Source organism: Bison bison, unplaced genomic scaffold (genome assembly GCF_000754665.1).
Source record: "Bison bison bison isolate TAMUID 2011002044 unplaced genomic scaffold, Bison_UMD1.0 scf7180017864464, whole genome shotgun sequence".
Classification (NCBI taxonomy): Eukaryota; Metazoa; Chordata; class Mammalia; order Artiodactyla; family Bovidae; genus Bison; species Bison bison.
Genome location: NW_011495025.1, coordinates 5370803 through 5398454, shown reverse-complemented (window position 1 = coordinate 5398454; position 27652 = coordinate 5370803). Strand labels below are relative to the sequence as shown.

Here is a 27652-nt window from a genome sequence, read left to right as displayed (position 1 = left end):
ACGTACTCCTTTTCCTATTTGGAACCAGTCTGTTGTTCCATGTCCAGTTCTAACTGTTGTTTCCTGACCTGCATATAGGTTTCTTAAGAGGCAGGTCAGGTGGTCTGGTATTCCCAACTTTTTCAGAATTTTCCACAGTATTAGGGAAATGCAAATCAAAATTACCATGAGGTATCACCTCCCACTAGTCAATATCACCATCATCAAAAAATATACAACAATAAATGTTGGCAAGGGTATGAAGTAATGGGAACACTTCTATATTGTTGGTGGGAATGTAAATTGGTATGGGCACTATGGACAACCGTATGGAGTTTCCTTAAAAACTTAAAACAGAAGCACCATATAATCCAGAATTCCTACTCCTGGATATATACCCAGAGAAAATCATAATTTGAAAAGATACACACACTCTAATGTTCATTGCAGCACTATTTACAATAGCCAGGACATGGAAGCAGCCTAAATGTCCATCGACAGAGGAATGGATAAGAAAGATATGGTACATATATATACAATGAAATATTACTCAGCCATAAAAAGGAATGACATAGTGCTATTTGAGGCAACGTGGAGGAACCTAGAGACTGTCATACTGAGTGAAGTAAGTCAGACACAGAAAGATAAATATCAGATGATACTGCTTATATGTGGAACCTAAAAAAAAAGCATACAAAGAATCTGTTTACAAAAGAGAAATAGTCACAGATGTGGAAAACAGACTTACAGTTATCAAGGGGGGAAAAGGGTGGGGAGGGATAAATTGAGAGACTGGGATAGACATATATACATCACTATATATAAAAAGGTAACTAATAAGAATCTACTGTATAGCACAGGTAACTCTATTCAATACTCTGTAATGCACTATATGGGAATAGAAATGAAAAGGAGTAGATATATGTATAACTTATTCACTTTGCAATATAGCAGAAACTAATACAGCAGTTAATTATACTCCAATAAATATTTTAAAAAGAGAATTAACGGTGAATATTTGTTCAAAGAATTCTTTAAAATAATAAAAATTATATACTCTAATTCATAATCTTATCATTTCTAAAAATTCTGGCCATATAAATGGTGAGTAAATGGCCATATACTTTAGGTGAGAATTTCAGCTCTTTACTAAATAAGAAGTCAATCTATCTCAAAAAAAAAAAAAAAAACCACCATAGTGCCCATACCAATTTACATTCCCACCCAGTCTTTAAACTTTCAGTTTAAACTCCCCAAAGTCAAAGAATTGATGCTTTTGAGCTGTGGTGTTGGAGAAGACTCTTGAGAGTCCCTTGGACTACAAGCAGATCAAATCAGTCAATCCTAAAGGAAATCAGTCCTGAATGTTCATTGGAAGGACTGATGCTGAAGCTGAAGCTCCAATACTTTGGCCACCTGATGTGAAGAACTGACTCATTAGAAAAGACCCTGATGCTGGGAAAGATTGAAGGCAGAAGGAGAAGGGGACGACAGAGGATGAGATGGTTGGATGGTATCACCGACTCAATGGACATGAGTTTGAGTAAGCTCCAGGCGTTGGTGATGGACAGGGAAGCCTGGTGTACTGCAGTCCATGGGGTCACAAAGAATTGGACACAACTGAGTGACTGAACTGAACTGAAACTCCCAGTGCGCCCAATGTTCCTGTTGGTGCAGTTAAGCAAAACTCAAGCTAAATGCTGCAGACTAGGCTTCACATGGTCAATACTATCAGTATATTCTTATAACTAAATCTGACCCTGTCCTGTCTCAGGGTACACATGAACTCTAATAAGAAAAGCACTACTGCTGGCTTTAATTTCTTCAGGGAAAGCTGTTTTTATATAGACAGAACTAGAACAGGTATCCAACTAATTACACAATATAAAGAAGAGGGAACTCAGAGCAGAGCTGAAGATGAGCTACTATTTAACTGAGTCACCGTGAGCTTTACAAAATTTGAAATAGGGCCATTATTTCCACTATAGCCTACAGCTGGATGATGAGTTTTCATGAAACAATGAAAATGTGTGAGATCTCAGGATTCCAAAATCCAAAAAGAAAACTCAACAGATTATAGTATTATATGAATTATTCAATTAGAGTTCAACAGAAATCAATTTTTAAAATAAAGTATAATGGTATGGGTTGTCAGTGCATTTTAACATGTTTGATGTGATGGGGTGTGGGGCTGTTAAAAAGGAGTTTAAAAGACCTAGGAAATTCTGTGAAAACAAAAAAGGTCTAGAAAAGCAATATATTAAAATAAATGTAAGCAATATTTTAAAAAATGTTTAAAAGTACATCTACAAGCAAGATTAATCCCCTAGATTAATCCATGCACAAAGAAATTATATTGGTTTATATTAGAAATGAATATCATAATTATATTTAGGAAATAATAGTGCCTAACCTTTTATATGTCCCTGGACATTTTTCTTTCTTCCAAAATATACTTTTTTCCTACCTTTAGGGCAAATTTCCTGCTACAATACTGTCAATTGACTTGAAGCCCTATCATGGGGAAATTTACAAACTAAAGAGAATCTGGTTTTCTAGAAAATCACTAAACTGTAATCATATAATATGAATAGGTTCCAGGAACTGTTCTAAGCTTTATATGCATTATACATATATAGCTATATATACATTTACATACATATATATTCGCATATGCTAACAACCACTAAATAAGATAGCTAATACTATTATTTCTGGTTTGTAACAAAAGAAATGAGAGGCTAAATAACTTGTCCAAGATCCTACTTTTAGAAAGTAATGAAGTAAAGTTTAAACCAAGACAGTCTGGCTATGTCAACCGTTTTAATTTTTATTTCTAATTAGAGGTTACTTACTTTATAATATTGTGATGGTTTTTGCCTGTGATGGTTTCTTCATTCAACATGAACTGGCCATAGGTATACATATGCCTCTCTCTAGAACCTTCCTCCCACCTTACACTGTCTTTCTATGCCAAATTACATAAAACTTGAACCACGTCTTATTACATCTTGATTTACCACAGAATAGTTCCCATGACCCATCAAGATAATTCTTTAGGCTTACCAAGGGACAAATTTTTGCTTACTAGCTACATTAAGAAGAATGAGATATCATATCACCAGTTTCTCTTTAACGATGAACAGGGTCTCTGTTTTTTCCAACTGTAACTGTTAAATCTTTAAAAATCAAAGTGATGTGACATTCTACCTGAGCTCAATCTGAAACAAATATATTCCAATCAACATGTTATTCAATCACAGATTCTAGAGAACTCATCAAAAGCTAAGTCCTCCATCATTTACATTCTACTTTGACAACAAGCTAAGTCCTCCATCATTTACATTCTACTTTGACAACAAACTTATCTGCATCCCCCCACTTTTGTTATCTAATATAAACTTTAGAGGAGGCAAGACAAATTTAACAAAGACTGTAAGTTATGGTAAAAAGCTGAGAAGCTTAAAAATTTAAAGTTTAAAAATCCAAGTTGAAAAATTCAGCCAGTCATAATTTATATTAATGCACCTTAAAATGACTACTCATTCTACAAACAGAGCGTTTTTTTCCTTCATTCCAGAGGTAGACTTATTTTTATGCTTCTCATAATATTTTCTGAATAGTGTTATTCTGAAGATTGTTCCTTTGTAAACAATAAGAAGTGTCATTATGTGTAAACAATGAATGATGCAAATGATCACTATATCTGCATATCCAGGATTCTTTTCTCAGTTCTCTTTCTCCTTGATCCCTTTCTATAGTTCATTATTTCCTGAAATTCCATTTTCTTTGGCTTTGGTGATGCTTCACTAGCTTATATTCCTCTTATCTCTCCAAATGTTTTTTCTTATCACTTAGTATAGAAATTTCCCAGCATGCCATTGTTTTTGAAGAGTCTGTCCAGTTTGTCTTCAAGAAGACAATGAATGACTTCCAAACTCTAGCTCAGCCAGATTTTACTCTTATCTAATTACAGCTGCTTAGCTCTTGATCCCTAATGGATAATTCTTGGGAAGTAGTAGGAGAAGAAGAGAGGCTACACAAGAAATTGTGGACCAAATCACTTAAAGACTTTGAATGTTATGGTGGAAGAAAGAAATATCCTTGAATTAAAGTCTTGGAAATAAGAGAGGGAATCTGATTTATATTTCAAATAGGTATTTTAGTAACAGTGTGGATTTGGACTGTATGAGTGAGAGGGAAAAGGAAAACCAGTTAAGAAGTTATCAAAATCAAAGAGGAAATGAAGAGAACGTGGAGGATGCTGAGAACACTAAAAGGGAGAAAGAACTCTAAGTCAGCTAAATTTGAATGAGTCACAAGCCACTGCCCTGGCATACACACTCATATATTCACATGATTGGGATCTCTATTACAAACCCCACTGCAACACTTATCACAACTGTAATTCAATAATTATTTAAGGAGTCTCTCTGTTCCCCCAGAGAGTACAAGCTCCCTGAGGGTCTGAACCATGTTGTTTTGCCAAGAGCTGGCACATGGTCTGCTAGTACATAGTATGTACTCAAAAATATTTGGTAAGTTAATAAATTTGCCAAATATATAAAAATTCTAGAAACCTAAAGTCACAACAAAATCATAATGCTGAAAAGAAATTCATGTATCACCTAATAGCAAATAAAAGGTAAGAAAAGTTAAATGACTGTTTCAAGTCACAAAACTAATTTAATAACAGAGGGACTCATAGCATTCTGCTCCTCTATGACTAGAGGGAAAAAAAAGAACCTGCACATACAGAAGGTAGATATGGGGGTATAATTCTGGAGATTATTATATAAGTGTACATACACACGCCCACATGTAATGCTGAGAATATAAATTTGTCACTGGATTTTGTCAACAGCTAGGAAATATGTCTCAATGCAGATATTTATATATATTTGCATGTGTGCCTAAATCTGTCGCTTGTCATTACTGAAAGATGATGACAAAAGTTTAAAAGGTCAATGGTTATTTTTAAGATTATGCTCAAGCAAGACATATGGCACTAGTTTTTACTTGAAATCTTACAGACAGCAGCCATGACATTAATAAATTGAATTTTCTTTTAGAGGTATGAAAAATATGTAAAACATTTAAAGTTAGCATTTCTGGTATTACCTGGGATTACTGGATTTTTCACTGTATATTTGACAACTTTACATATTTTTTCCATGCATCTACAATTTTAGGAAAAAATATGTAAGTAAAAATTGGACTAAATGGGGAGATACGTCATTTTACTGAATGAATGGCTCAACATTAAATATCTCAACTATACCTAATTAAACTTAAAAATCAATGGAAATTTCTTAATCTAGAAAAATATTCTGACATTATGGGAGAATATATGCTTATAATTACCCAGGAAAATCCTGAAAAAGAAAACTGAAGTGGAAGTATACCATTTTTAAAGTAAAAATGTTTATATTGCTCATTCTTTTAACTATTAAAAGTGAATTCAGTACCTAAATATTTTAAAAATTATAAATATGTTGAGATAAAATATAGGAGAATATTTAATAATTTTAGATTCCCATACCATACCATTTCTAATATCCAAATATATTCAAGATTTAATTATGAAAATACAATACTACAAAAATATTGAGACAATATAAGCAAATATCCTATAACTTTGATGTAGGTCTTTTCTGGATAACACCAAACCCAAACAACACAAATTGATATACAGGATTAATAAAAGTTTTAAACTTCTTTATGGCAAAGAGAATTATGAGGTTCAACTGTGATTTACAAGGTGTGAGTATTTTCAATACGTAACAATAGAGTAATAGCTGTACTACTAAAGGAACTCTTACAAATCAGTTACCTGAAAGAAAACTCCCACTAGCTTAGAAAAACTGAAAAAAAGACAATTCACAGAAGAAAAATTGTATGGGGACTCAAGCTTAAATAGGTTAAACCTCACAATAAATATGTAAAATTCTTTATGAGAAATAAAATTCACTTACTATATTGAAAAATATGAAAAAGAATAATAACATCAGTACTGGAGAAGGTGTGGGAATGGGAACACATTTGGAGGTGGCTGCTCCAGCGTGAACTGGTACAACCTCTCAATGAAAAAAAATTTTGATGATACAAATATTCTTTGACTAGGCAAGTCCACTTCCAAAAGTACATTCAAAGAAAATAGTGAAGTGTGAAAAATGTATGTTCAAGAATAGTCTCTGCAATGCTGTTTATAGGGGAAGGAGTTACTGAGCGGTGATTAAGAGCTTGGAATCGAGGAGCCAGACTGTCTGGATTTAGACTTCTGACGCAATCCTCTTCCTACCCATGTGATCTTCAGCAAGTTAAACTTTCTGTGCTTCAGTTTCTTCATGAGCAGAAACAATAATAGTAATTGCCTAATAGCATTTTAAGAATAAAATAGGCAAGCAAAAAAAACACACCCAGAACATTGCCAGGAACTTAGTAAGCACTCAATAAATGTTACCTATTATTATTATTATTGCTGAGAAAAAAATTCTGAAATGCTGTTTATAGGGATGGCTTAAGTAAAGCATATTGATCAAAAGATCAAAACACTATGCAGTCCTTAGAAATGATGAGGTGAAATTACAAGTATGGAAAAATGCCACCATAGATGACATTAAGTTTTTAAATAAAGGTGATAAAGTATTAATATACTACCCCATCTTTAACCAAACAAACGCAAATATATATGTGAGCATGCAGAGAAAAGAATATGGAAGCATGTAAACCAAAGTATGAACAGTGACTGAATCTGGGTATAGAATTATGGATGATTTTCATTTTCATCCCTATATTTGTGGCTTTAGGGTATGAAAAAAGTTTTTTTTTTAATTAATATATGTTACCTTCATAATATAAAATGAACATACCCATTTTGGAAAAAAAGGCAACTGGAAAGTTAATTATCACAATTAGAAGTGACGAGGGATTGATAATGCAGTTCAGTCAATGAAATAACCAGGGAAGGGATAGGTCCAGGTTTCATCAGAGGAAGACCAAATTCTCCAATTATCCACTCTTTAATTGCTAAAAAACATGTTTATAGATGATGATGATATATACAATTGTGCTAAAAATTATATGAATGGCTTGGATTTTACAAACAGATATGTTAACAGGCTATGAATATATGAGACTAGGGCTTGGGCTTAATTTTTTAAAAGATAAACCATCTACATTTTTCAATCTGAATTACCAATTTCCCAAAAGTAACATTTAGGCCACCAACCAAACAAAGCTGCTTAGCAGCAGTAGATGACAGGATGATGGTAATATTATTAGGCTTATCTGTTTATGTCTACAAATTTAGCTGAACTCATCTAATATTAATTGATGCAGTCCAAATACCTAATTACACACATATGCACACACACATCATGTAACCATAGGTTACGAGTTATTGACTTGGTACCACTAACTGTGTTATTTTTCTGAAAGATTTGAAAGAGGTCAAGGAGAAGCCCCAGCAAGACAGTAGGAGGGGCAAATTTGCATTTAGAACAAACCCCATTCCCGCCAGAGACACTCAGAGGGCTCAAACAAACCTTGTGTGCACCAGGGTCCAGAGGCCCCACAGAGAGTGGGACAGACCTGTGTTTGAGTGTCTCCTGCCAAGGTACAGGTCAGCAGTGGGCTGCCGCAGAGGCAGGGGCTCTGGGTGCAGCAGACTAGGGTATGGCATAAGCCCTTTTGGAAGAGGTCACCATTAACCCCACCATAGAGCTGCCAGAACTTACAGAGGACTGGGAAATAGACTCTTGGAGTCTAAACAGAACCTGTATGCACCAGGACCCAGGAGAAAGGAGCAGTGACCCCACAAGAGACTGACCCAGATTTGCCCAAACGTGTCTGTCTTCGGCAGAGGCGTGGGTTGGTGGCGGCCTGCTGCAGGGTTGGGGGTACTGAGTGTAGTAGTACATGCATGGGAACTTTTGAAGAGGTCGCCATTATCTTCATTACCTCCACCATAGTTTGGCCCCAGGTAAATAGCAGGGAAGGAACACAGCTCCATCTATCAACAGAAAATTGGATTAAAGATTTATGGAGCATGGCCCTGCCCATCAGAACAAGACCCAGTTTCCCCCTCAGTCAGTGTCTCAGGGAAGCTGCCATAAGCCTCTTATCCTTCTCCATCAGTGGGCAGACAGGATGAAAACCACAATCATAGAAAACTAACCAATCTGATCACATGGACCACAGCCTTGTGTAACTCAATGAAACTATGAGCCATGCCGTGTAGGGCCACTCAAGACGGACAGGTCATGGTGGAGAGTTCTGACAAAATGGGGTCCACTGGAGAAGGGAATGGCAAACCACTTCAGTATTCTTGCCTTGAGAACCCCATGAACAGTATGAAAAAGCAAAAAGATAGGAGACTGAAAGATGACTTCCCCAGGTTGGTATGTACCCAGTATGCTACCGGTGATCAGTGGGAAAATAACTCCAGAAAGAATGAAGAGATGGAGCCAAAGCAAAAACACTACCCAGTTGCGGATGTGAATGGTGATAGAAGCAAAGTCCAATGCTGTAAAGAGCAATATTGCATAGGAACCTGGAATGTTAGGTCCATGAATCAAGACAAATTGGAAGTGGTCAAATAGGAGACATTTTAGGGATCAGCAAACTAAAATGGACTGGAATGGGTGAATCTAACTCAAATGATCATTATATCTACTACTGTGGGCAAGAACTCCTTAGAAGAAATGGGGTAGCCATCATAGTCAACAAGAGAGTCCAAAATGGAGTACTTGGATGCAATCTCAAAAATGACAGAATGATCTCTGTTCATTCAATATTATAGTAATCCAAGTCTATGCCTCAACGAGTAATGCTGAAGCTCAAGTTGAACAGTTCTATGAAGACTTTCTAGAACTAACACCCCAAAGAGATGTGCTTTTCATTATAGGGAACTGGAATGCAAAAGTGGGAAGTCAAGAGATACCTGGAGTAACAGGCAAATTTGGCCTTGGAGTACAGAAAGAAGCAGGGCAAAGGTTAATAGAGTTTTGCCAAGAGAATGCACTGGTCATAGCAAACACCCTCTTCCAAAAACACAAGAGAAGACTCTACACATGGACATCACCAGATAGTCAATACTGAAATCAGACTGATTATATTCTTTGCAGAAAGATGGAGAAGTTCTATACAGTCAGCATAAACAAGACTAGGAGCTGATGTGGCTTAGATGATGAACTCCTTATTGCCAAATTCAGACTTAAGTTGAAGAAAGTAGGGAAAACCATTAGACCATTCAGGTATCAAATCCCTTACGATTATACAGTGGAAGTGACAAATAGATTCAGGGGATTAGATCTGATAGACAGGGTGCCTGATGAACTATGGACGGAAGTTCATCACATTGTACAGGAGACAGGAATCAAGACCATCCCCAAGAAAAAGAAATGCAAAAAAGCAAAATGGCTGTCTGAGGAGGCCTTACAAATAGCTGTGAAAAGAAGAGAAGCGAAAAGCAAAGGAGAAAAAGAAAGATACACACATTTGAATGCAGAGTTCCAAAGAATAGCAAGGAGAGATAAGAAAGCCTTCCTTAGTGATCAGTGCAAAGAAATAGAGGAAAACAATAGAATGGGAAAGACTAGAGATCTCTTTGAGAAAATTAGAGATACCAAGGGGACATTTCATGCAAAAATGGGCACAATAAAGGACAGAAATAGTATGGACCTAACAGAAGCAGAAGATATTAAGAAGAGGTGGCAAGAATACACAGAAGAACTGTACAAAAAAGATTCTCATGACCTAGATAACCATGATGGTGTGCTCACTCACCTAGAGCCAGACATCCTGGGATGCGAAGTCAAGTGGGCCTTAGGAAGCATCACTACAAACAAAGCTAGTGGAGGTGATGGAATTCCAGTTGAGCTATTTCAAATCCTGGAAGATGATGCTGTGAAAGTGCTGCACTCAACATGCCACTAAATTTGGAAAACTCAGCAGTGGCCACAGGACTGGAAAAGGTCAGTTTCCATTCCAATCCCAAAGAAGGGCAGTGGCAAAGAATGTTCAAACTACTGCACAATTGCACTCATCTCACACGCTGGTAAAGTATGCTCAAAATACTCAGAGGTTTCAACAATATGTTAACCATGAGCTTCCAGATGTTCAAGCTGGATTTAGACAAGGCAGAGGAACCAGAGATCAAATTGCCAACACCCGCTGGATCATGGAAAAGCAAGAGGGTTCCAGAAAAACATCTATTTCTACTTTATTGACTATCCAAAGCCTTTGACTGTGTGGATCACAACAAACTGTGGAAAATTTTGAAAGAGATGGGAATACAGACCACCTGACCTGCCTCTTGAGAAACCTGTATGCAGGTCAGGAAGCAACAGTTAGAACTGGACATGGAACAACAGACTGGTTCCAAATAGGAAAAGGAGTACATCAAGGCTGTATATTGTCACCCTGCTTATTTAACTTATATGCAGAGTACATCATGAGAAACGCTGGGCTGGATGAAGCACAAGCTGGAATCAAGATTGCCTGGAGAAATATCAATAACTTCAGATATCCGGATGACACCAACCTCATGGCAGAAAGCAAAGAAGAACTAAAGAGCCTCTTGATGAAAGGGAAAGTGGAGAGTGAAAAAGTTGAATTAAAACTCAACATTCAGAAAACTAAGATCATGGCATCCAGTCCCATCACTTCATGGCAAATAGCTGGGGAAACAGTGAGAGACTTTATTTTGGGGGCTCCAAAATCACTGCAGATGGTGATTGCAGCAATGAAATTAAAAGGCGCTTACTCCTTGGAATAAAAGTTATGACCAACCTAAACAGCATATTAAAAACAGAGACATTACTTTGCCAACACAGTTCCGTCTAGTCAAAGCTACAGTTTTTCCAGTAGTCACGTGTGGATGTGAGAGTGGACTATAAAGAAATGAGTGCCAAAGAATTGATGCTTTTGAACTGTGGTGTTGGAGAAGACTCTTGAGAGTCCCTTGGACTGCAAGCAGATCCAATCAGTCCATCCCAAAGGCAATCAGTCTTGAATATTCATTGGAAAGACTGATGCTGAAGCTGAAACTCCACTACTTTGGCCACCTGATATGAAGAACTGACTCATTGGTAAAGACACTGATGCTGGGAAAGATTGAAGGCAGGAGTATAAGGGGACGACAGAGGATGAGATGGTTGGATGGCATCACCGACTCACTGGACACGAGTTTGAGTAAACCCCGGGAGTTGGTGATGGACAGGGATGCCTGGAGTGCTGCAGTTCATGGGGTCACAAAGAGTCAGACATGACAGAGCGACTTAACTGAATGGAATAGCAGTTTTAAGACTATTTTGATGCTGCCTCTAAGCAAAAACATAGTATCTCAGAAGCACATTTCGAAGGCCTTATTATTAAAAATCTAAGACTGATTAATCTCTGAGCATCAGAAAGACCTTTAATATTACTGATTAACTTATTAACATTTAAATATTTGTTTCAAAGGATGGGATTAATTTATAGATCTCTAAACAAAAAACAAGGAAAGCAAAGGGATGAGGTAGAATTTGATCAAAACGGCTTACTTATCTGTAGAAATCAGCAGATCTGCTTTAATTACTAGATATTTTGATGTCATTGATTTTATTAAATGATGGAAACTGTATACAGCTGATTTAATGCCAAGGGTCTACATAATGAGTTTAATGCAAAATGTGAAGAATATTAACCCCCTCAAACTCTCAGCAAAAGCATCATTAGAGGGTATTTGGTCTCTTCATCAATGTCTATTTAACAGACAGATTTTAAAATTAAGAGTAAATACAAATATTTAGATTTTCCTAATATTCTCAGTTTTGAATACTTTTTCTCAAAGGAAACTTGAAACTCAAAAGTGAAAGTGATAAGTGTTATTCACTCAGTTTTGTCTGACTCTTTGTGATCCCAAGGACTGTAGCTTGCCAAGCTCCTCTGTCCATGGAATTCTCCAAACAAGAAGAATGGAGTAGTTAGCCACTCCCTTCCCCAGGGATCTTCCCGACCCAGGGATGGAGACCAGGTCTCCTGCATTGCAGGAGAATTCTTTACAGTCTGAGTCACTGGGAAAGCCCCCAAACTCAAAGGATTCATGTAATAATAGTGAAGAAGTAAAAATTTTATAGTGGCTGCTGCTGCTAAGTCGCTTCAGTCGTGTCCGACTCTGTGCGACCCCATAGACGGCAGCCCATCAGGCTCCCCCGTCCCTGGGATTCTCTAGGCAAGAACACTGGAGTGGGTTGCCATTTCCTTCTCCGATGCATGAAAGTGAAAAGTGAAAGGGAAGTCGCTCAGTCGTGTCTGACTCTTCGCGACCTCATGGACTGCAGCCCACCAGGCTCCTCCATCCACGGGATTTTCCAGGCAAGAGTACTGGAGTGGATTGCCATTGCCTTCTCCATTTATAGTGGAGTTGCTGTTTATGAGGAAATCAGGTTCCAAAGCTGGAATGTGGAAAAAAAATCATGCATAGCCAATGTTATTCTTTAAAATTCTTAAAGTACAATAGCCTCACCATGTCTAAAGAAAATAGTTTTCTTCCTGTATTGTTACAGCCTGCTGGGTCTTCAGGTACACAGTGCCTTAGAGCAGATTCTCAACAAAAACAAACAAAACAAAAAACATCTGAGACTGAGGCAAGGATGGGAATGTTAGTAGATTACTTTGAAGTAGGGGACAGGTTAGCAAGGGTGAGGAAAAGCAGCAAGTGGGGATGTCAAACAAGAAACAATATGCATAGCTATTTTACAAGAATACCAAGACACACAACAGTTCATTTAAAAGATGCTGTGTTTGAGAGCCTGGAATTCACTAGATGGGATACAAGGGGAGAGAGGCTATGGGATGGAAGATTCCACAGAAGGGAGAAAGCAGGCATCTACCTGGTTTCCTCCTCACTCCTGTTCCCCAATGCTATGGTTCACTCAGAGACATTTAACTGTTCTAGACTTCCAAGTTACTTTATCCAGTCCATCAGGAATTCAAATCCTAGTCCAGGGCCCAGAAGTGATGGGGGAAGCTATGGGCAGGTGGCTGTTTGGCTCAACTGCAAGGCAGAAACCCAAGGAAAGGACCCAGCATTCCCAAAGCAGGTGAAAAATCAATCCCTGGACTTCTCTGGTGGTACAGGGTTAAGAATTCACCTGCCAATGCACAGGATGTGAGTTTGATCCCTACCCTGGAAAGATTCCATATGCCACAGGGCAACTAAGTCCACGAGCTACAACTACTGAGCCCACCTGCCTAGAGCTCATGCTCCAAAACAAGAGAAGCGAGCACACCCCAACCTGAGAGTAGTCCCTGTGTGCAGCAACAAAGACCAAGTGAAGCCAAAAATAAATAACACAACAAAAATAAAATTTAAAAACCCCAAACTTAAAAAAAAAAAAAAATCCCTGCTGGTAGATTGGTCCTGGAGGTTGGTAAATACCAAGGCAATCTAGGGGAGGTCACAAGATATATGTCTAATAATTTGAAGAAGTTGGTTTGCATTTAGACGTTTTACTAGATAAGAAAAAATATTTTCCTTAAATATTAAAAGACATATTCAATACTCTAAGAAATAATATATTTCAGAAGAAAGTAAAAACTAAGACAAATGAAGTAAAAAGAAAGTCATGCCTCTTGTATTGTTTCTAAGGAGCCCAATTCATTAAGCTTGGTATGATGGCAAAACCTGATCTTCCCCTTAAAGCAACTAACTGTACATATACTTCAATACCACTTTATCAATTATCTAATAGGCACCAGGACTTTCTCTTATGGTCTCACTTAAGTTTCAAAGCAAATTCTGTAGGTCCCATTTTACAGAAAACTTAACAGAATAACAAAGCAGAAAGTCAAACCTACCAAATCACAGAACAAAGACTAGCATAATTTTTTTATTATGCCATGTTATCCAAACCACTGAAAATCCAGTACCCATTTTAATAATTATCAACACTTGGAAAAAGAAATTTCTTCCAATCTCTAACAATAACATTCTTTAGGAGGACTTGTACTTGTCTTAGAAACCAGAATAGGCATCTGCCACCACCAAGGCGGGGCTGAACAGGGAGGCGCAGGCTGCATTGCTTAGGGTAAGGACGGGGCCTGAATGCCCTGAGGGTAATCTGAAGGAGCTAACTGAGATAGCAACCCAAACTGTGGGATAGCCAAAGAGAGAGAAAGAGAGAGACAGAGAACTTTCCTGCAAAAAGCCCTAACCTAAGGCACTGCCAGGCCCGCTCACAGAACAAAGGACTGAGTGAATACCAGAGGAGAGCAAGCTGGCTGTGGACTGGCCCGTGCCCCACCGGAGACAGAGAGGCAGGCAGGTGGCATCTCGGCCTCAGAGACAGCATCCTCTACCAAACTGCGAGCAGGCTCCCAGTTGCTAACCAAGTCTTCCTGGGATCCTGGACGGTTGACATCCACCAGGAGGGCTGCAGTGAGATCAGCTCTCCAGAAGAGACACACGGCACACCTGAGACAGGGGACCTAGGAAACCGAAAGGCTGGGACAGGGGAGGCGATAAGACGCACCACACTTGGGGAGAGTGCGCTCACCAAGCACCTGGTCACCTGAGCTGCTCGGACCTGGGACGGGCACAAAACTAAGGCCTGACGGAGGCTGTGCCTTTGTGGAGTAACCAAGAACCTGAACCTGAGTGGCTTAGACCTGGGGAGTGCATGCAACCCAGGGCCCGCTTTAGACAGTTCTCCTGCAGAGCAACCTGGAGCCTGAGCAGTGTAGACTGGGAAAGCACACATGCTGGGGGCAAACCCAGTGTAGCTGAGACACTGCGAGCACTCCCCACACACGCCAGTGATATTTGTTTGCAGTGTTCCTCCCTCTCCACAGCACGACTGAAAAAGTGAGCCTAAATAAGTGACCACCTTTGCCCCCTTGTGTCAGGGCAGAAATTAGACACTGAAGAGACTTAGACTTGCAAACAGAAGAAGCCAAAATAAACAGAGGGAACCGCTTTGGAAGTGACGTGCAACAGTTAAAACCCTGTAGTTAGCACGGAGTACATTGGACGGGGTCTGTAGATCTTGAGAAGTATAAGCTAGAACAAGGAACTATCTGAAACTGAACTGATCCCACACTGCCTGCAACAGCTCCAGAGAAATTCATAGATATGTTTTTACTATTATCATTTTTTAAATGTTTAATTTTTAAAATTTTTAAGTATTCTATTATTTCTTTAATACTCATTTTTATAATCTACTATTACCTCACAAAAAAAAGACCTTATTTTTAAAGCAAACTTCATATATATTTTTTATAATTTTTGTGATTTTGTTTTTTTAATGTATTTTTGAGAGTCTAACCTCTACTCTAGATTTTTAATCTTTGCTTTTTGGTATTTGTTATTAATTTTGTACCTTTAAGAATCCAATCTTCAGTACCCATTTTTACTTAGGAGTGTGATTACTGGCTTGATTGCCCTCTCCCCCTTTTGACTCTTCTTTTTCTCCCCTAGGTCACCTCTATCTCCTCCCTCCCCCTTCTCTTCTCTACTTAACTCTGTGAATCTCTTTGGGTATTCTGGGCTGTGGAGAACACTTACGGAACTGATTACTAGCTAAATCTTTTGACCCCCCTCTTCTCCTCCTGGTCACCTCTATCTTCTTCCTCCCTCTTCTTTTCTCTATGTAACTCCGTGAACCTCTCTGGGTGTTCCAGGCTGTGGAAGGCACACAGGGATTTGTTTACTGGCTAGATTGCTCTCTCCCCTTTTGATTCCCCCTCTTCTCCTCCTGGTCACCACTATCTCCCTTCTTCTCTTCTCCATGTAACTCAGCAAACCTTTCTGGATGTACCTCTTTGTGGAGAATCTTTTATCCATTAACCTAGATGTTTTATCATCAGTGCTGTATGGATGGAGAAGTCTTGAGGCTACTGTAAGAATAAGTCTGAAAACCAGAGATAGGAGGCTTAAGTCCAAAATCTGAGAATACCAGAGAACCCCTGGTGTTACATTAATTGATAAGAGCTCATCCAAAAGCATCCATACATACACTGAAACCAAGCTCCATCCAAGAGCCAACAAGTTCCAGAGAAAGACATACCATGCAAATTCTCCAGCAACGCAGGAACATAGCCTTGAGCTTTAATATACAGGCTGCCGAAAGTCACACCAAACCCCTAAACATCTCAAAACTCACTACTGGACACTTCATTGCATTCCAGAGAGAAGAAATCCAGCTCCACCCAGCAGAACACCTACGCAAGCTTCCCTAACCAGGAAACCTTGACAAGCCACTCGTCCAACACCACCCACAGGGAGGAATCTCCACAATAAAGAAGAACCACAAACTGCCAGAATATGGAAAGGCCGCCGCAAACACAGAAATCTAAACAAGATGAAAAGGCAGAGAAATACTCAGCAGGTAAAGGAACATGATAAATGCCCACCAAACCAGACAAAAGAGGAGGCAATAGGGGTCTACCTGAAAAAGAATTCAGAATAATGACAGTAAAAATGATCCAAAATCTTGAAAACAAAATGGAGTTACAGATAAATAGCCTGGAAACAAGGGCTGAGAAGATGCAAGAAAAGTTTAACAAGGACCGAGAAGAAATAAAAAAGAGTCAATCAATAATGAATAATGCAATAAATGAGATCAAAAACACTCTGGAGGGCAACAACAGTAGAATACTGAGGCAGAAGATAAGATAAGTGAGGTAGAAGATAGAATGGTAGAAATAAATAAAACAGAGAGGAAAAAAGAAAAAAGAATTAAAAGAAATGAGGACAACCTCAGAGACCTCTGGGACAATGTTAAATGCCCCAACATTCGAATCATAGGAGTCCCAGAAGAAGAAGACAAAAAGAAAGGCCATGAGAAAATACATGAGGAGATAATAGTTGAAAACTTCCCTAAAATGGGGAAGGAAATATCCACCTAAGTCCAAGAAACCCAGAGAGCCCCAAACAGGATAAACCCAAGGTGAAACACCCCAAGACACATATTAATCAAATTAACAAAGATCAAACACAAAGAGCAAATATTAAAAGCAGCAAGGGAAAAACAACAAATAACACACAAGGGATTCCCATAAGAATAACAGCTGATCTTTCAATAGAAACTCTTCAGGCCTGGAGGGAATGGCAGGACATACTTTAAGTATGTGATGAAAGAAAATAACCTACAGCCCAGATTACTGTACTCAGCAAGGATCTCATTCAAATATGAAGGAGAAATCAAAAGCTTTACAGACAAAAAAGGCTGAGAGAATTCAGCACCACCAAATCAGCTCTTCAACAAATCTTAAAGGATCTTCTCTAGACAGGAAACACAGGAAAGGTATATAAACTTGAACCCAAAAAAACCAAAGTAAATGGCAATGGGATCACACTTATCAATAATTACCTTAAATGTAAATGGGTTGAATGCCCCAACCAAAAGACAAAGACTGGCTGAATGGATACAAAAATAAGACCCCTATATATATTGTCTACAAGAGACCCACCTCAAACCTAGAGACACATACAGACTGAAATGAAGGGCTGGAAAAAGATATTCCACGCAAATGGAGACCAAAAGAAAGCAGGAGTAGTAATACTCATATCAGATAAAATAAACATTGAAATATAGGCTGTGAAGAGAGAAAAAGAAGGACACTACATAATGATCAAAGGATCACTCCTAGAAGAAGATATAACAATTACAAATATATATGCACCCAACATAGGAACACTGCAATATGTAAGGCAAATGCTGCCAAGAATGAAAGGAGAAATTAACAATAACACAATAAAAGTGGGAGACTTTAATACCCCACTCACACCTATGGATAGATCAACTAAACAGAAAATTAGCAAGGAAACACAAACTTTAAAAGATGCAATGGACCAGTTAGACCTAATTGATATCTATAGGACATTTCACCCCAAAACAATGAATTTCACCTTTTTCTCAAGTGCACACAGAACCTTCTCCAAGATAGATCACATCCTGAGCTATAAATCTAGCCTTGGTAAATTCAAAAAAATTGAAATTATATCAAGCATCTTTTCTTATCACAATGCAGTAAGATTAGATATCAACTACAGGAAAAAAAACTATTAAAAATGCCAACATATGGAGGCTAAACAACACATTTCTGAATAACCAACAAATCACAGAAGAAATCAAAAAAGAAATCAAAATATGTATAGAAACGAATGAAAATGAAAACACAACAATCCGAAACCTATGGATTCAGTAAAAGCAGTGCTAAGGGGAAGGTTCATAGCAATACAAGCCTACCTCAAGAAACAGGAGAGAAATCAAGTAAATAACCTAACTCTACACCTAAAGCAACCAGAAAAGGAAGAAATGAAGCACCCCAGGTTAGTAGAAGGAAAGAAATTATAAAAATTAGGGCAGAAATAAATGCAAAAGAAACAAAGGAGACCATAGCCCAAATCAACAAAGCCTAAAGCTGGTTCTTTGAGAAGATAAAATAGACAAACCATTAGTCAGCCTCATCAAGAAACAAAGGGAGAAGAATCAAATCAACAAAATTAGAAATGAAAATGGAGAGATCACAATAGACAACACAGAAATACAAAGGATCATAAGAGACTACTATCAGCAGCTATATGCCAAAAAAATGGACAACTTGGAAGAAATGGACAAATACTTAGAAAAGTATAACTTTCCAAAACTGGACCAGGAAGAAATAGAAAATCTTAACAGACCCATCACAAACACAGAAATTGAAACTGTAATCAGAAATATTCCAGCAAACAAAAGCCCAGGACCAGATGGCTTCACAGATGAATTCTACCAAAAATTTAGAGAAGAGCTAACACTTATCCTACTCAAACTCTTCCAGAAAATTTCAGAGGAAGGTAAACTTCCAAACTCATTCTATGAGGCCACCATCACCCTAATACCAAAACCAGACAAAGATGCCCAAAAAAAGAAAACTACAGGCCAATATCACTGATGAACATAGATGCAAAAATCCTTAACAAAATTCTAGAAAACAGAATCCAACAACATATTAAAAAGATCATACATCATGACCAAGTGGGCTTTATCCCAGGGATGCAAGAATTCTTCAAGATTTGCAAATCAATATGATACATCACATTAACAAATTGAAAGGTAAAAATCACATGATCATCTCAATAGATGCAGAGAAAGCCTTTGACAAAATTCAAGATCGATTTAAGATAAAAACCTCAGAAAGCAGGAATAGAAGGAACATACCTCAATAATACCTCATAATAAAAGCCATATATGATAAACCCACAGCAAAAATTATCCTTAATGGTGAAAAATTGAAAGCATTTCCCCTAAAGTCAGGAACAAGACAAGGGTGTGCACTCTCACCACTACTATTCAACATAGTTTTGGAAGTTTTAGCCACAGCAATCAGAGAAGACAAAGAAATACAAGGAATCCAGATTGGAAAAGAAGAAGTAAAACTCTCACTGTTTGCAGACAACATGATCCTCTACATAGAAAACCCTAAAGACTCTACCAGAAAATTACTTGAGCTAATCAATGAATATAGTAAAGTTGCAGGATATAATATTAACAAACAGAAATCCCTTGCATTCCTATACACTAACAATGAGAAAAACAGAAAGAGAAATTAAGGAAACAATTCCATTCACCATTGCAACGAAAATAATAAAATACTTAGGAATAATTCTACCTAAAGAAACAAAACACCTATATATAGAAAACTATAAAACACTGATGAAAGGAATCAAAGAGGACAGAAATAGATGGAGAAATATACCATGCTCATGGATTGGAAGAATCAATACAGTGAAAATGAGTATACTATCAAAGCAATCTATAGATTCAATGCAATCCCTATCAAGCCACCAATGGTATTTTTTAGAGAATTAGAACAAATAATTTCACAATTTGTATGGAAATACAAAAAACCTTGAATAGCCTAAGCAATCTTGAGAAGAAGAATGGAACTGGAGAAATCAACCTGACTGACTTCAGGCTATACTACAAAGCTTCAGTCATCAAGACAGTATGGTACACACACAGACAGAAATATAGATCAATGGAACAAAATAGAAAGCCCAGATATAAATCCATGCACCTATGAACATCTTATCTTTGACAAAGAAGGCAAGAATGTGCAATGGAGAAAAGACAATCTCTTTAACAAGTGGTGCTGGGAAAACTGGTCAACCACTTGTAAAACAATGAAACTAGAACACTTTCTAACACCATACACAAAAATAAACTCAAAATGGATTAAAGATCTAAACATATGACCAGAAACTATAAAACTCCTAGAGGAAAACATGGGCAAAACACTCTCTGATGTAAATCATAGCAGGATCCTCTATCACCCACTTCCCAGAGTAATGGAAATAAAAGCAAAAATAAACAGTGGGACCTAATTAAACTTAAAATCTTTTGCACAAGGAAGGAAACTATAAGCAAGGTGAAAGACAGCCTTCAGAATGGGAGAAAATAATAGGAAATGAACCAACTGACAAAGAATTAATCTCAAAAATATACAAACAACTCCTGCAGCTCAACTGCAAAAAAATAAACGACCCAATCAAAAAATGGCCCAAAGAACTAAACAGACATTTCTCGAAAGAAGACATACAGATGGCTAACAAACACATGAAAAGGTGCTCAACATCACTCATGATCAGAGAAATGCAAGTCAAATCTACGATGAGGTACCATCTCATCCCAGTCAGAATAGCTGCCATCCAAAAATCTACAAACAATAAATGCTGGAGAGGGTGTGGAGAAAAGGGAACCCTCTTACACTGTTGGTGGGAATGCAAACTAGTACAGCCACTATGGAGAACAGTGTGGAGATTCCTTAAAAAACTGGAAATAGAACTGCCGTATGACCCAACAATCCCACTGCTGGGCATACACACCAAGGAAACCAGAATTGAAAGAGACACGTGTACCCCAATGTTCATCGCAGCACTGTTTACAATAGCCAGGACATGAAAGCAACCTAGATGTCCACTGGCAGAAGAGTTGATAAGAAAGCTGTGGTACAGTTACACAATGGAATATTACTCAGCTATTAAAAAGAATGCATTTGAATCAGTTCTAATGAGGTGGATAAAACTGGAGGCTATTATACAGAGCAAAGTAAGCCAGAAAGAAAAACACCAATACAGTATACTAATGCATATATATGCAATTTAGAAAGATGGTTAATGATTATCCTATATACGAGACAGCAAAAGAGACACAGATGTATAGTACAGTCTTTTGGACTCTGTGGGAGAAAGCGAGGGTGGGATAATCTGAGAGAATAGCATTGAAATACGTATATTATGAAACAGATCGCCAGTCCAGGTTCAACGCCTGAGACAGGGTGGTCAGGGCTGGTGCACTGGGATATCCCAGAGGGATGGAATGGGGAGGGAGGTGGGAGGGGGGTTCAGGATGGGGAACACATGTAAACCCCTGGCTGATTCATGTTAATGTATGGCAAAAACCACTACAATATTGTAAAGTAATTAGGCTCCAATTAAAATAAATTAAAAAAAAGAAAGACATCCCATATTCATGGATTGGACGATCATCGGAAAAGCAAGAGAGTTCCAGGAAAAAAATCTATTTCTGCTTTATTGACTATGCCAATATGTGACTGTGTGGATCACAATAAACTGTGGAAACTTCTGAAAGAGATGGGAATACCAGACCACCTGACCTGCCTCTTGAGAAATCTGTATGCAGGTCAGGAAGCAACAGTTAGAACTGGACATGGAACAACAGACTGGTTCCAAATAGGAAAAGGAGTACATAAAGGCTGTATATTGTCACCCTGCTTATTTAACTTATATGCAGAGTACATCATGAGAAACGCTGGGCTGGAAGAAGCACAGGCTGGAATCAAGATTGCTGGGAGAAATACCAATCACCTCAGATATGCAGATGACACCACCCTTATGGCAGAAAGTGAAAAAGAACTAAAGAGCTCTTGATGAAGGTGAAAGAGGAGAGTGAAAAGGTTGGCTTAAAACAACATTCAGAAAATGAAGATCATGGCATCTGGTCCCATCACTTCATGGGAAATAGATGGGGAAACAGTGGAAACAGAGTCAGACTTTATTTTGGGGGGCTCCAAAATCACTGCTGATCACCATCATACACTGCAGCCATGAAATTAAAAGACGCTTACTCCTTGGAAGGAAAGTTATGATCAACCTAGATAGCATATTCAAAAGCAGGGACATTACTTTGCCAACAAAGGTCCGTCTAGTCAAGGCTATGGTTTTTCCAGTGGTCATGTATGGATGTGAGAGTTGGACTGTGAAGAAGGCTGAGCGCTGAAGAATTGATGCTTTTGAACTGTGGTGTTGGAGAAGACTCTTGAGAGTCCCTTGGACTGCAAGGAGATCCAACCAGTCCATTCTGAAGGAGATCAGCCCTGGGATTTCTTTGGAAGGACTGATGCTGAAGCTGAAACTCCAGTACTTTGGCCACCTCATGTGTAGAGTTGATCACTGGAAAAGACTCTGATGCTGGGGGTGATTGGGGGCAGGAGGCGAAGGGGATGATAGAGGATGAGATGGCTGGATGGCATCACTGACTCGATGGACGTGAGTCTGAGTGAATTCTGGGAGTTGGTGATGGACAGGGAGGCCTGGCATGCTGCGATTCATGGGGTTGCAAAGAGTCAGACACGACTGAGCGACTGAACTGAACTGAACTGAACTGAATATAGCAATAATACTCCCCAAACTGACCTACAGATTCAACAGAATTCCTATCAAAATCCCAGGTGGCTATTTTTTTTTTTTTTTGCAGAAATTTATAATATGACTCTACAATTATTATGCAAACAAAAGGGGCAATCTTGAAAAAGAACAAAGTTGGAAGATGAACACTATTTGAATTCAAAACTTACTAAAAAGTGACAGGAATCAAGACAGTGTGGTAACCACATAAGGATAGACATATATCAATGGAATAAAACTGAAAGTGCATAAATAAGCCCTAACACTATAGTTCGGAGAAGGCGATGGCACCCCACTCCAGTACTCTTGCCTGGAAAATCCCATGGACGGAGGAGCCTGGTGGGCTGCAGTCCATGGGGTCGCGAAGAGTCGGACATGACTGAGCAACTTCACTTTAACTTTTCACTTTTCACTTTCATGCATTGGAAGAGGAAATGGCAACCCACTCCAGTGTTCTTGCTTGGAGAATCCCAGGGACAGGGAAGCCTGGTGGGCTGCCGTCTCTGGAGTCGCACAGAGTCAGATACTACTGAAGCAACTTAGCAGCAGCAGCAGCAGCAGCAACAATATAGTTAACCAATTTCTGACAAGAGTGCCAAGACAATTCAGTTTTCAACAAATGGTACTAGGACAATTGCACACCCACAGGCAAAAGAATGGAACTGGACTCCTTTCTTATACCACACAAAAATTAATTGCAAATTAACTCCATAGACTTAAGTGTAAGAGTTAAAACAATAAAGCTCTTTTAAAAAATCTTAACAAGTTAGGCAAAACCTTAGATACAATATCAAAAGCATACGTAACAATAGAAAAATTAAATATATTTGCCTTTATCAAAATTAAACATTTTCTGTTTGAAAGGATACAATTAAAATGAGACGACAACTCATAGGAGAAAATATATGCATATCCCACATCTGATAAGGGACTAATATCTAAAATATACAAAGGACTTTTACAATTCAATCATAAAGACAAAATCCAAGTAAAAACGGTCTGAGGATCTGAATAGACATTTTCCCAAAGATATACAAATGGTCAATAAGCATATAAGAAAATATTCAATGTCATTAGTCATCAGAGAAATGCAAATCAAAACCACAATTAGATACCACTTACCATGCAGACTCCAAAATTCCTCTTAAAGGGTAAAGATACGGAGAACAGGAAGGAAACATACAAACACCAGAAACAAATTCATTTATGCAGGAAAGTAATATGTGATTGAGTTGGTATTGTAAATTAGCAAAGAGATGTACTACTCAATGAATGGTCTAGTAATAATTAGCTATCTACTGGAAGAAAAATCAAACTGGATCCACATGTGATACAAAAAAAATTCTAGAGAAAGTAAAAACCTAAGCATAAAAAGTCTATAAATGTGACAAAAGAAAAATATGTGTTATAATATTTTTATGATATATCACTATTAAGCAAGAGAACATAATTAATATTATTTAGAAATATTATTAAGACCTAAATCCTGATAAGCAAAAAGAGGAAGAGTTGATACATTAAATTAAAATTTAAAAAATTTATAAAGCACCATAAATAAAACTAAATGACAAACAACAGAATAGGATAAAATGTTTGCAATGTTTATAACAGACCAAAGATTATTTTCCAGAAGATCTAAGGAACTCCCACAAAGCAGTAAGAGAGCTGTACATAAAGAATCACACTCAGGATGTACACTATAATTCTGTTTTAGTATCAAAAAATTGACAACCTCAGCCCTCATCAACTGAGGTAGAGCTAAGTTAGAATAAATTCCCATTATCTAATAGTTAAAAGAATGAGGTTTATAGATCTTTTGACATTAAAAGTTCTAGTGCAACCATAAAAACAATCAAGCTTCACAGTACACACACACCTTGATCCCATTCATATTTTAAAATAGATTATGGCTGTGTTCAAAAAGGATACACACCTGGTTACTAATTTTCTCTCTAGAGAGGAGGTTGGAATGGGAGGAACTACTGGAGGATATTTTTATTCAATATACCTCTACACTGTTTGAATATTTTACAATGATAATATTACCTAGTCAACTAAATTTAATAACCTGTAACTGGAAATACATGTGAAAACATAGTAATTAAGAGTCACCTAGAAGTCTAGTATCCAGAACACCAATCATATATTACTGGTGTATTTTCTTCCAGCTTTATGATTGTAGATTTCTTAAAAATATCACCTTGTATCTAAAATTTATAGCCTTTAATGAGGATTTCCCCTTTGGAAAAAAATCCTCCTCATCTACTGACCATCTCATTCTATTGACCATACAATGTATACATTGTTTTCGCCTAAGTTATTAAGAAAAGTATTTCATTTGTTGTTCAGTGCTTCATGATGTGAGAATTGTCCTTAAATGGCAGACTTTCTACCAATGATCTTTATTAACATTTATGGACTATAGTCACTGACCTAACTGTGGTCACAGGAACTGAACTATTTTTTTCTTATCCTAAATATGGGAACTTCAAAATAAACCAATTCTGCCTCTTTGGACTCAATCAGATAAATGAGTACAGCACTTAGTACTGTACTCAATAAACACAGTGCTCTCTCACATTACAAAGGAGATAGTTGTTCTAGGTAGAACTTTTCTCCACAGAAGACTGTAAATATCTTGCAACCCTGTAGTCACTATGATCTAAGCTAGAGTTTATATTTAGAGTCATCTGAAGATTGTACTATTACTAGTTCCATGCAGCTGAATGAGTCTATAAATTAATGGAGTGGATAAGCAGATATACTATTAAAAAAAAAAAAAAAACTTGTTGAGAATTTCTTAGAGCTTTAAACTGTGAATGTTCTTTCTTCATCTTTCCTTATAAGTGGAAGGAATGTATTTGATATCAGAAATATTGATAGGAAAGCTAAAAGCAAAGTCTCTGGTTTTCAAGATCATATTTCGTGTATTAATGATTAAACACCTTTGAGGAATAACAGGGAAAATATAAAGCTTTATGAAAAGTTCTTGTGCCTAGTGATATAGCATCTACCAAGGAGATTAGTTTATTTCTAATCTATTCCTAGAAAACAAATGTAGCTGAAGTTACATTTTTCTGTCACTGACATATTCCACTTGTTACTTTCCACCCATTAGCAATGATTTACAAAAAAATTACATACTATATCAAACTCATTCCCTCTTTTTCTAATCAATTTTTAAAATTGATTTTTAAATGTTGTTTTTAATAAAAGTAATACTAATTCCCAGAATTTTAAATAAAGTTGTTTGAAACATTAAAAATTATGGTTTCATAAAAAGGCACAGCTTCCTTCTCAAAAATTGGGATTAAAAAAAGGCTAAAATGCCCAATACCAAGACGGAATTTCTCCAATATAAACTGGTTGACTTCTTAGTCCGAAATATGCTTCTACATCGCAGTAATTTTAGGCAGTTATAAAGGAAAAGGGGATACGTGATGAAACTAACAGCAAAAGTTCACCAACTTACTGAAAGCAATTTGGCCCAAATACAGTGGCAAGATTGTGAACATTCATGCGGTTCTGCACATGGTGCTCGGCTACTTTCGTCAAGAACTGGCAAAGGTACTTGAGGAGGCAGTAGTGGGTATCTGGCAGCTCTTCTATTAAGGCTCTTAAGTTACTCTCTTGAGCATCATTTCTGTCATCTGGGAAAAAAAAAAAAAGAAGAAAAATTGTTCTCAGGTATATTTAACAGTAGTAAAAAAGATACACAAGTACAATATATCCCAACATTTAATTCAGAAATCATTTCCAGGGACTGAGGTGTGACATTATAAAGAGGCATTTTTGCTTTTTCTTTGATCCTCAAGCATTTAATTTTCAAGAATAACTGACTTATTCAAGACATCCTGAAAACCACAAGCTTTTTATTCAGTGAATAAAATAGGGTGGTATTTCAATTCTGTGTTTTCTTGCCATAAATTAAGATAACGGCTGGACTTTTATCCATAGCACATCTTCCATTTCATTTTTGCCTTCAAGTCTGTTAAAAACAAGAATCTCTTGGTTGAAAAAACTTGATGTTAAGAGACCTACGTAGATCACCATGAGTGACACCAAACTCAATAATCAGGGGTCTGTGCATAGAGAAAATGGACAGAATCTTTAAATTTTTAAGGAGATTTTTAATCACCCACATGTCACAGAGTTTAGAATTTGATATATGCTTCATACAAAAGTCTAATAACTTTGTGTGTGCCTAGTTGCTCAGCTGGATTGAGCTTATCTGACTCTTTTCGACCCTTTGGACTGTAGCCTGCCAGGATCCACGGATTTCCTAGGCAAGAATACTGGAGTGGGTTGCCATTGCCTCCTCCAGGAGATCTTCCCGACCCAGTGATTAAACCCTAGTCTTCTGTGTCTCCTGCATTGCAGGCAGATTCTTTACCCACTGAGCCACTGGGGAAGCCCCAGTAACCTTGTATGAAGCCAAAAACATCCAGCAATGTACCAAAATTCACAGGCAGACATGTGAAAAGTTTCCCTCAATTCTCAGAGATTTGTTTTGTCGATATTTAAATAGTAAAGTTGCCATCTTAAGTAATTCTGTATACTACTTTCTATCATAGGGACAAACAAATCCTTTACAGAAGATACTTTCAGGGAATAATGACAACCTATCAGAGATCAAATTGTCAACATCTGTTGGATCATAGAAAAAGCAAGAGAGTTCCAGAAAAACATCTATTTCTGCTTTATTGACTATGCCAAAGCCTTTGACTATGTGGATCACAATAAACTGTGGAAAATTCTTCAAGAGATAGGAATATCAGACCACCTGACCTGCCTCTTGAGAAACGTGTATGCAGGACAGGAAGCAACAGTTAGAACTGGACATGGAACAACAGACTGGTTCCAAATAGGAAAAGGAGTGCATCAAGGCTGTATATTGTCACCCTGCTTATTTAACTTATATGCAGAGTACAACATGAGAAACGCTGGGCTGGAAGAAGCACAAGCTGGAATCAAGATTGCCGGGAGAAATATCAATCA

At 37.6% G+C, this 27652-nt stretch overlaps 1 protein-coding gene across 6 annotated transcripts in view; it reads right to left on the bottom strand.

Annotated features, from left to right (window-relative positions):
• FAM13A (family with sequence similarity 13, member A) overlaps positions 1–27652 on the bottom strand; it is a 338691-nt gene that overhangs the window by 246753 nt on the left and 64286 nt on the right. For all 6 annotated transcript variants that reach the window (XM_010860157.1, XM_010860158.1, XM_010860160.1 and 3 more), the window contains exon 4: positions 26127–26304. In XM_010860157.1, the coding sequence (XP_010858459.1) occupies positions 26127–26304 (178 nt within the window). The remainder of the gene's footprint in view (positions 1–26126; positions 26305–27652) is intronic.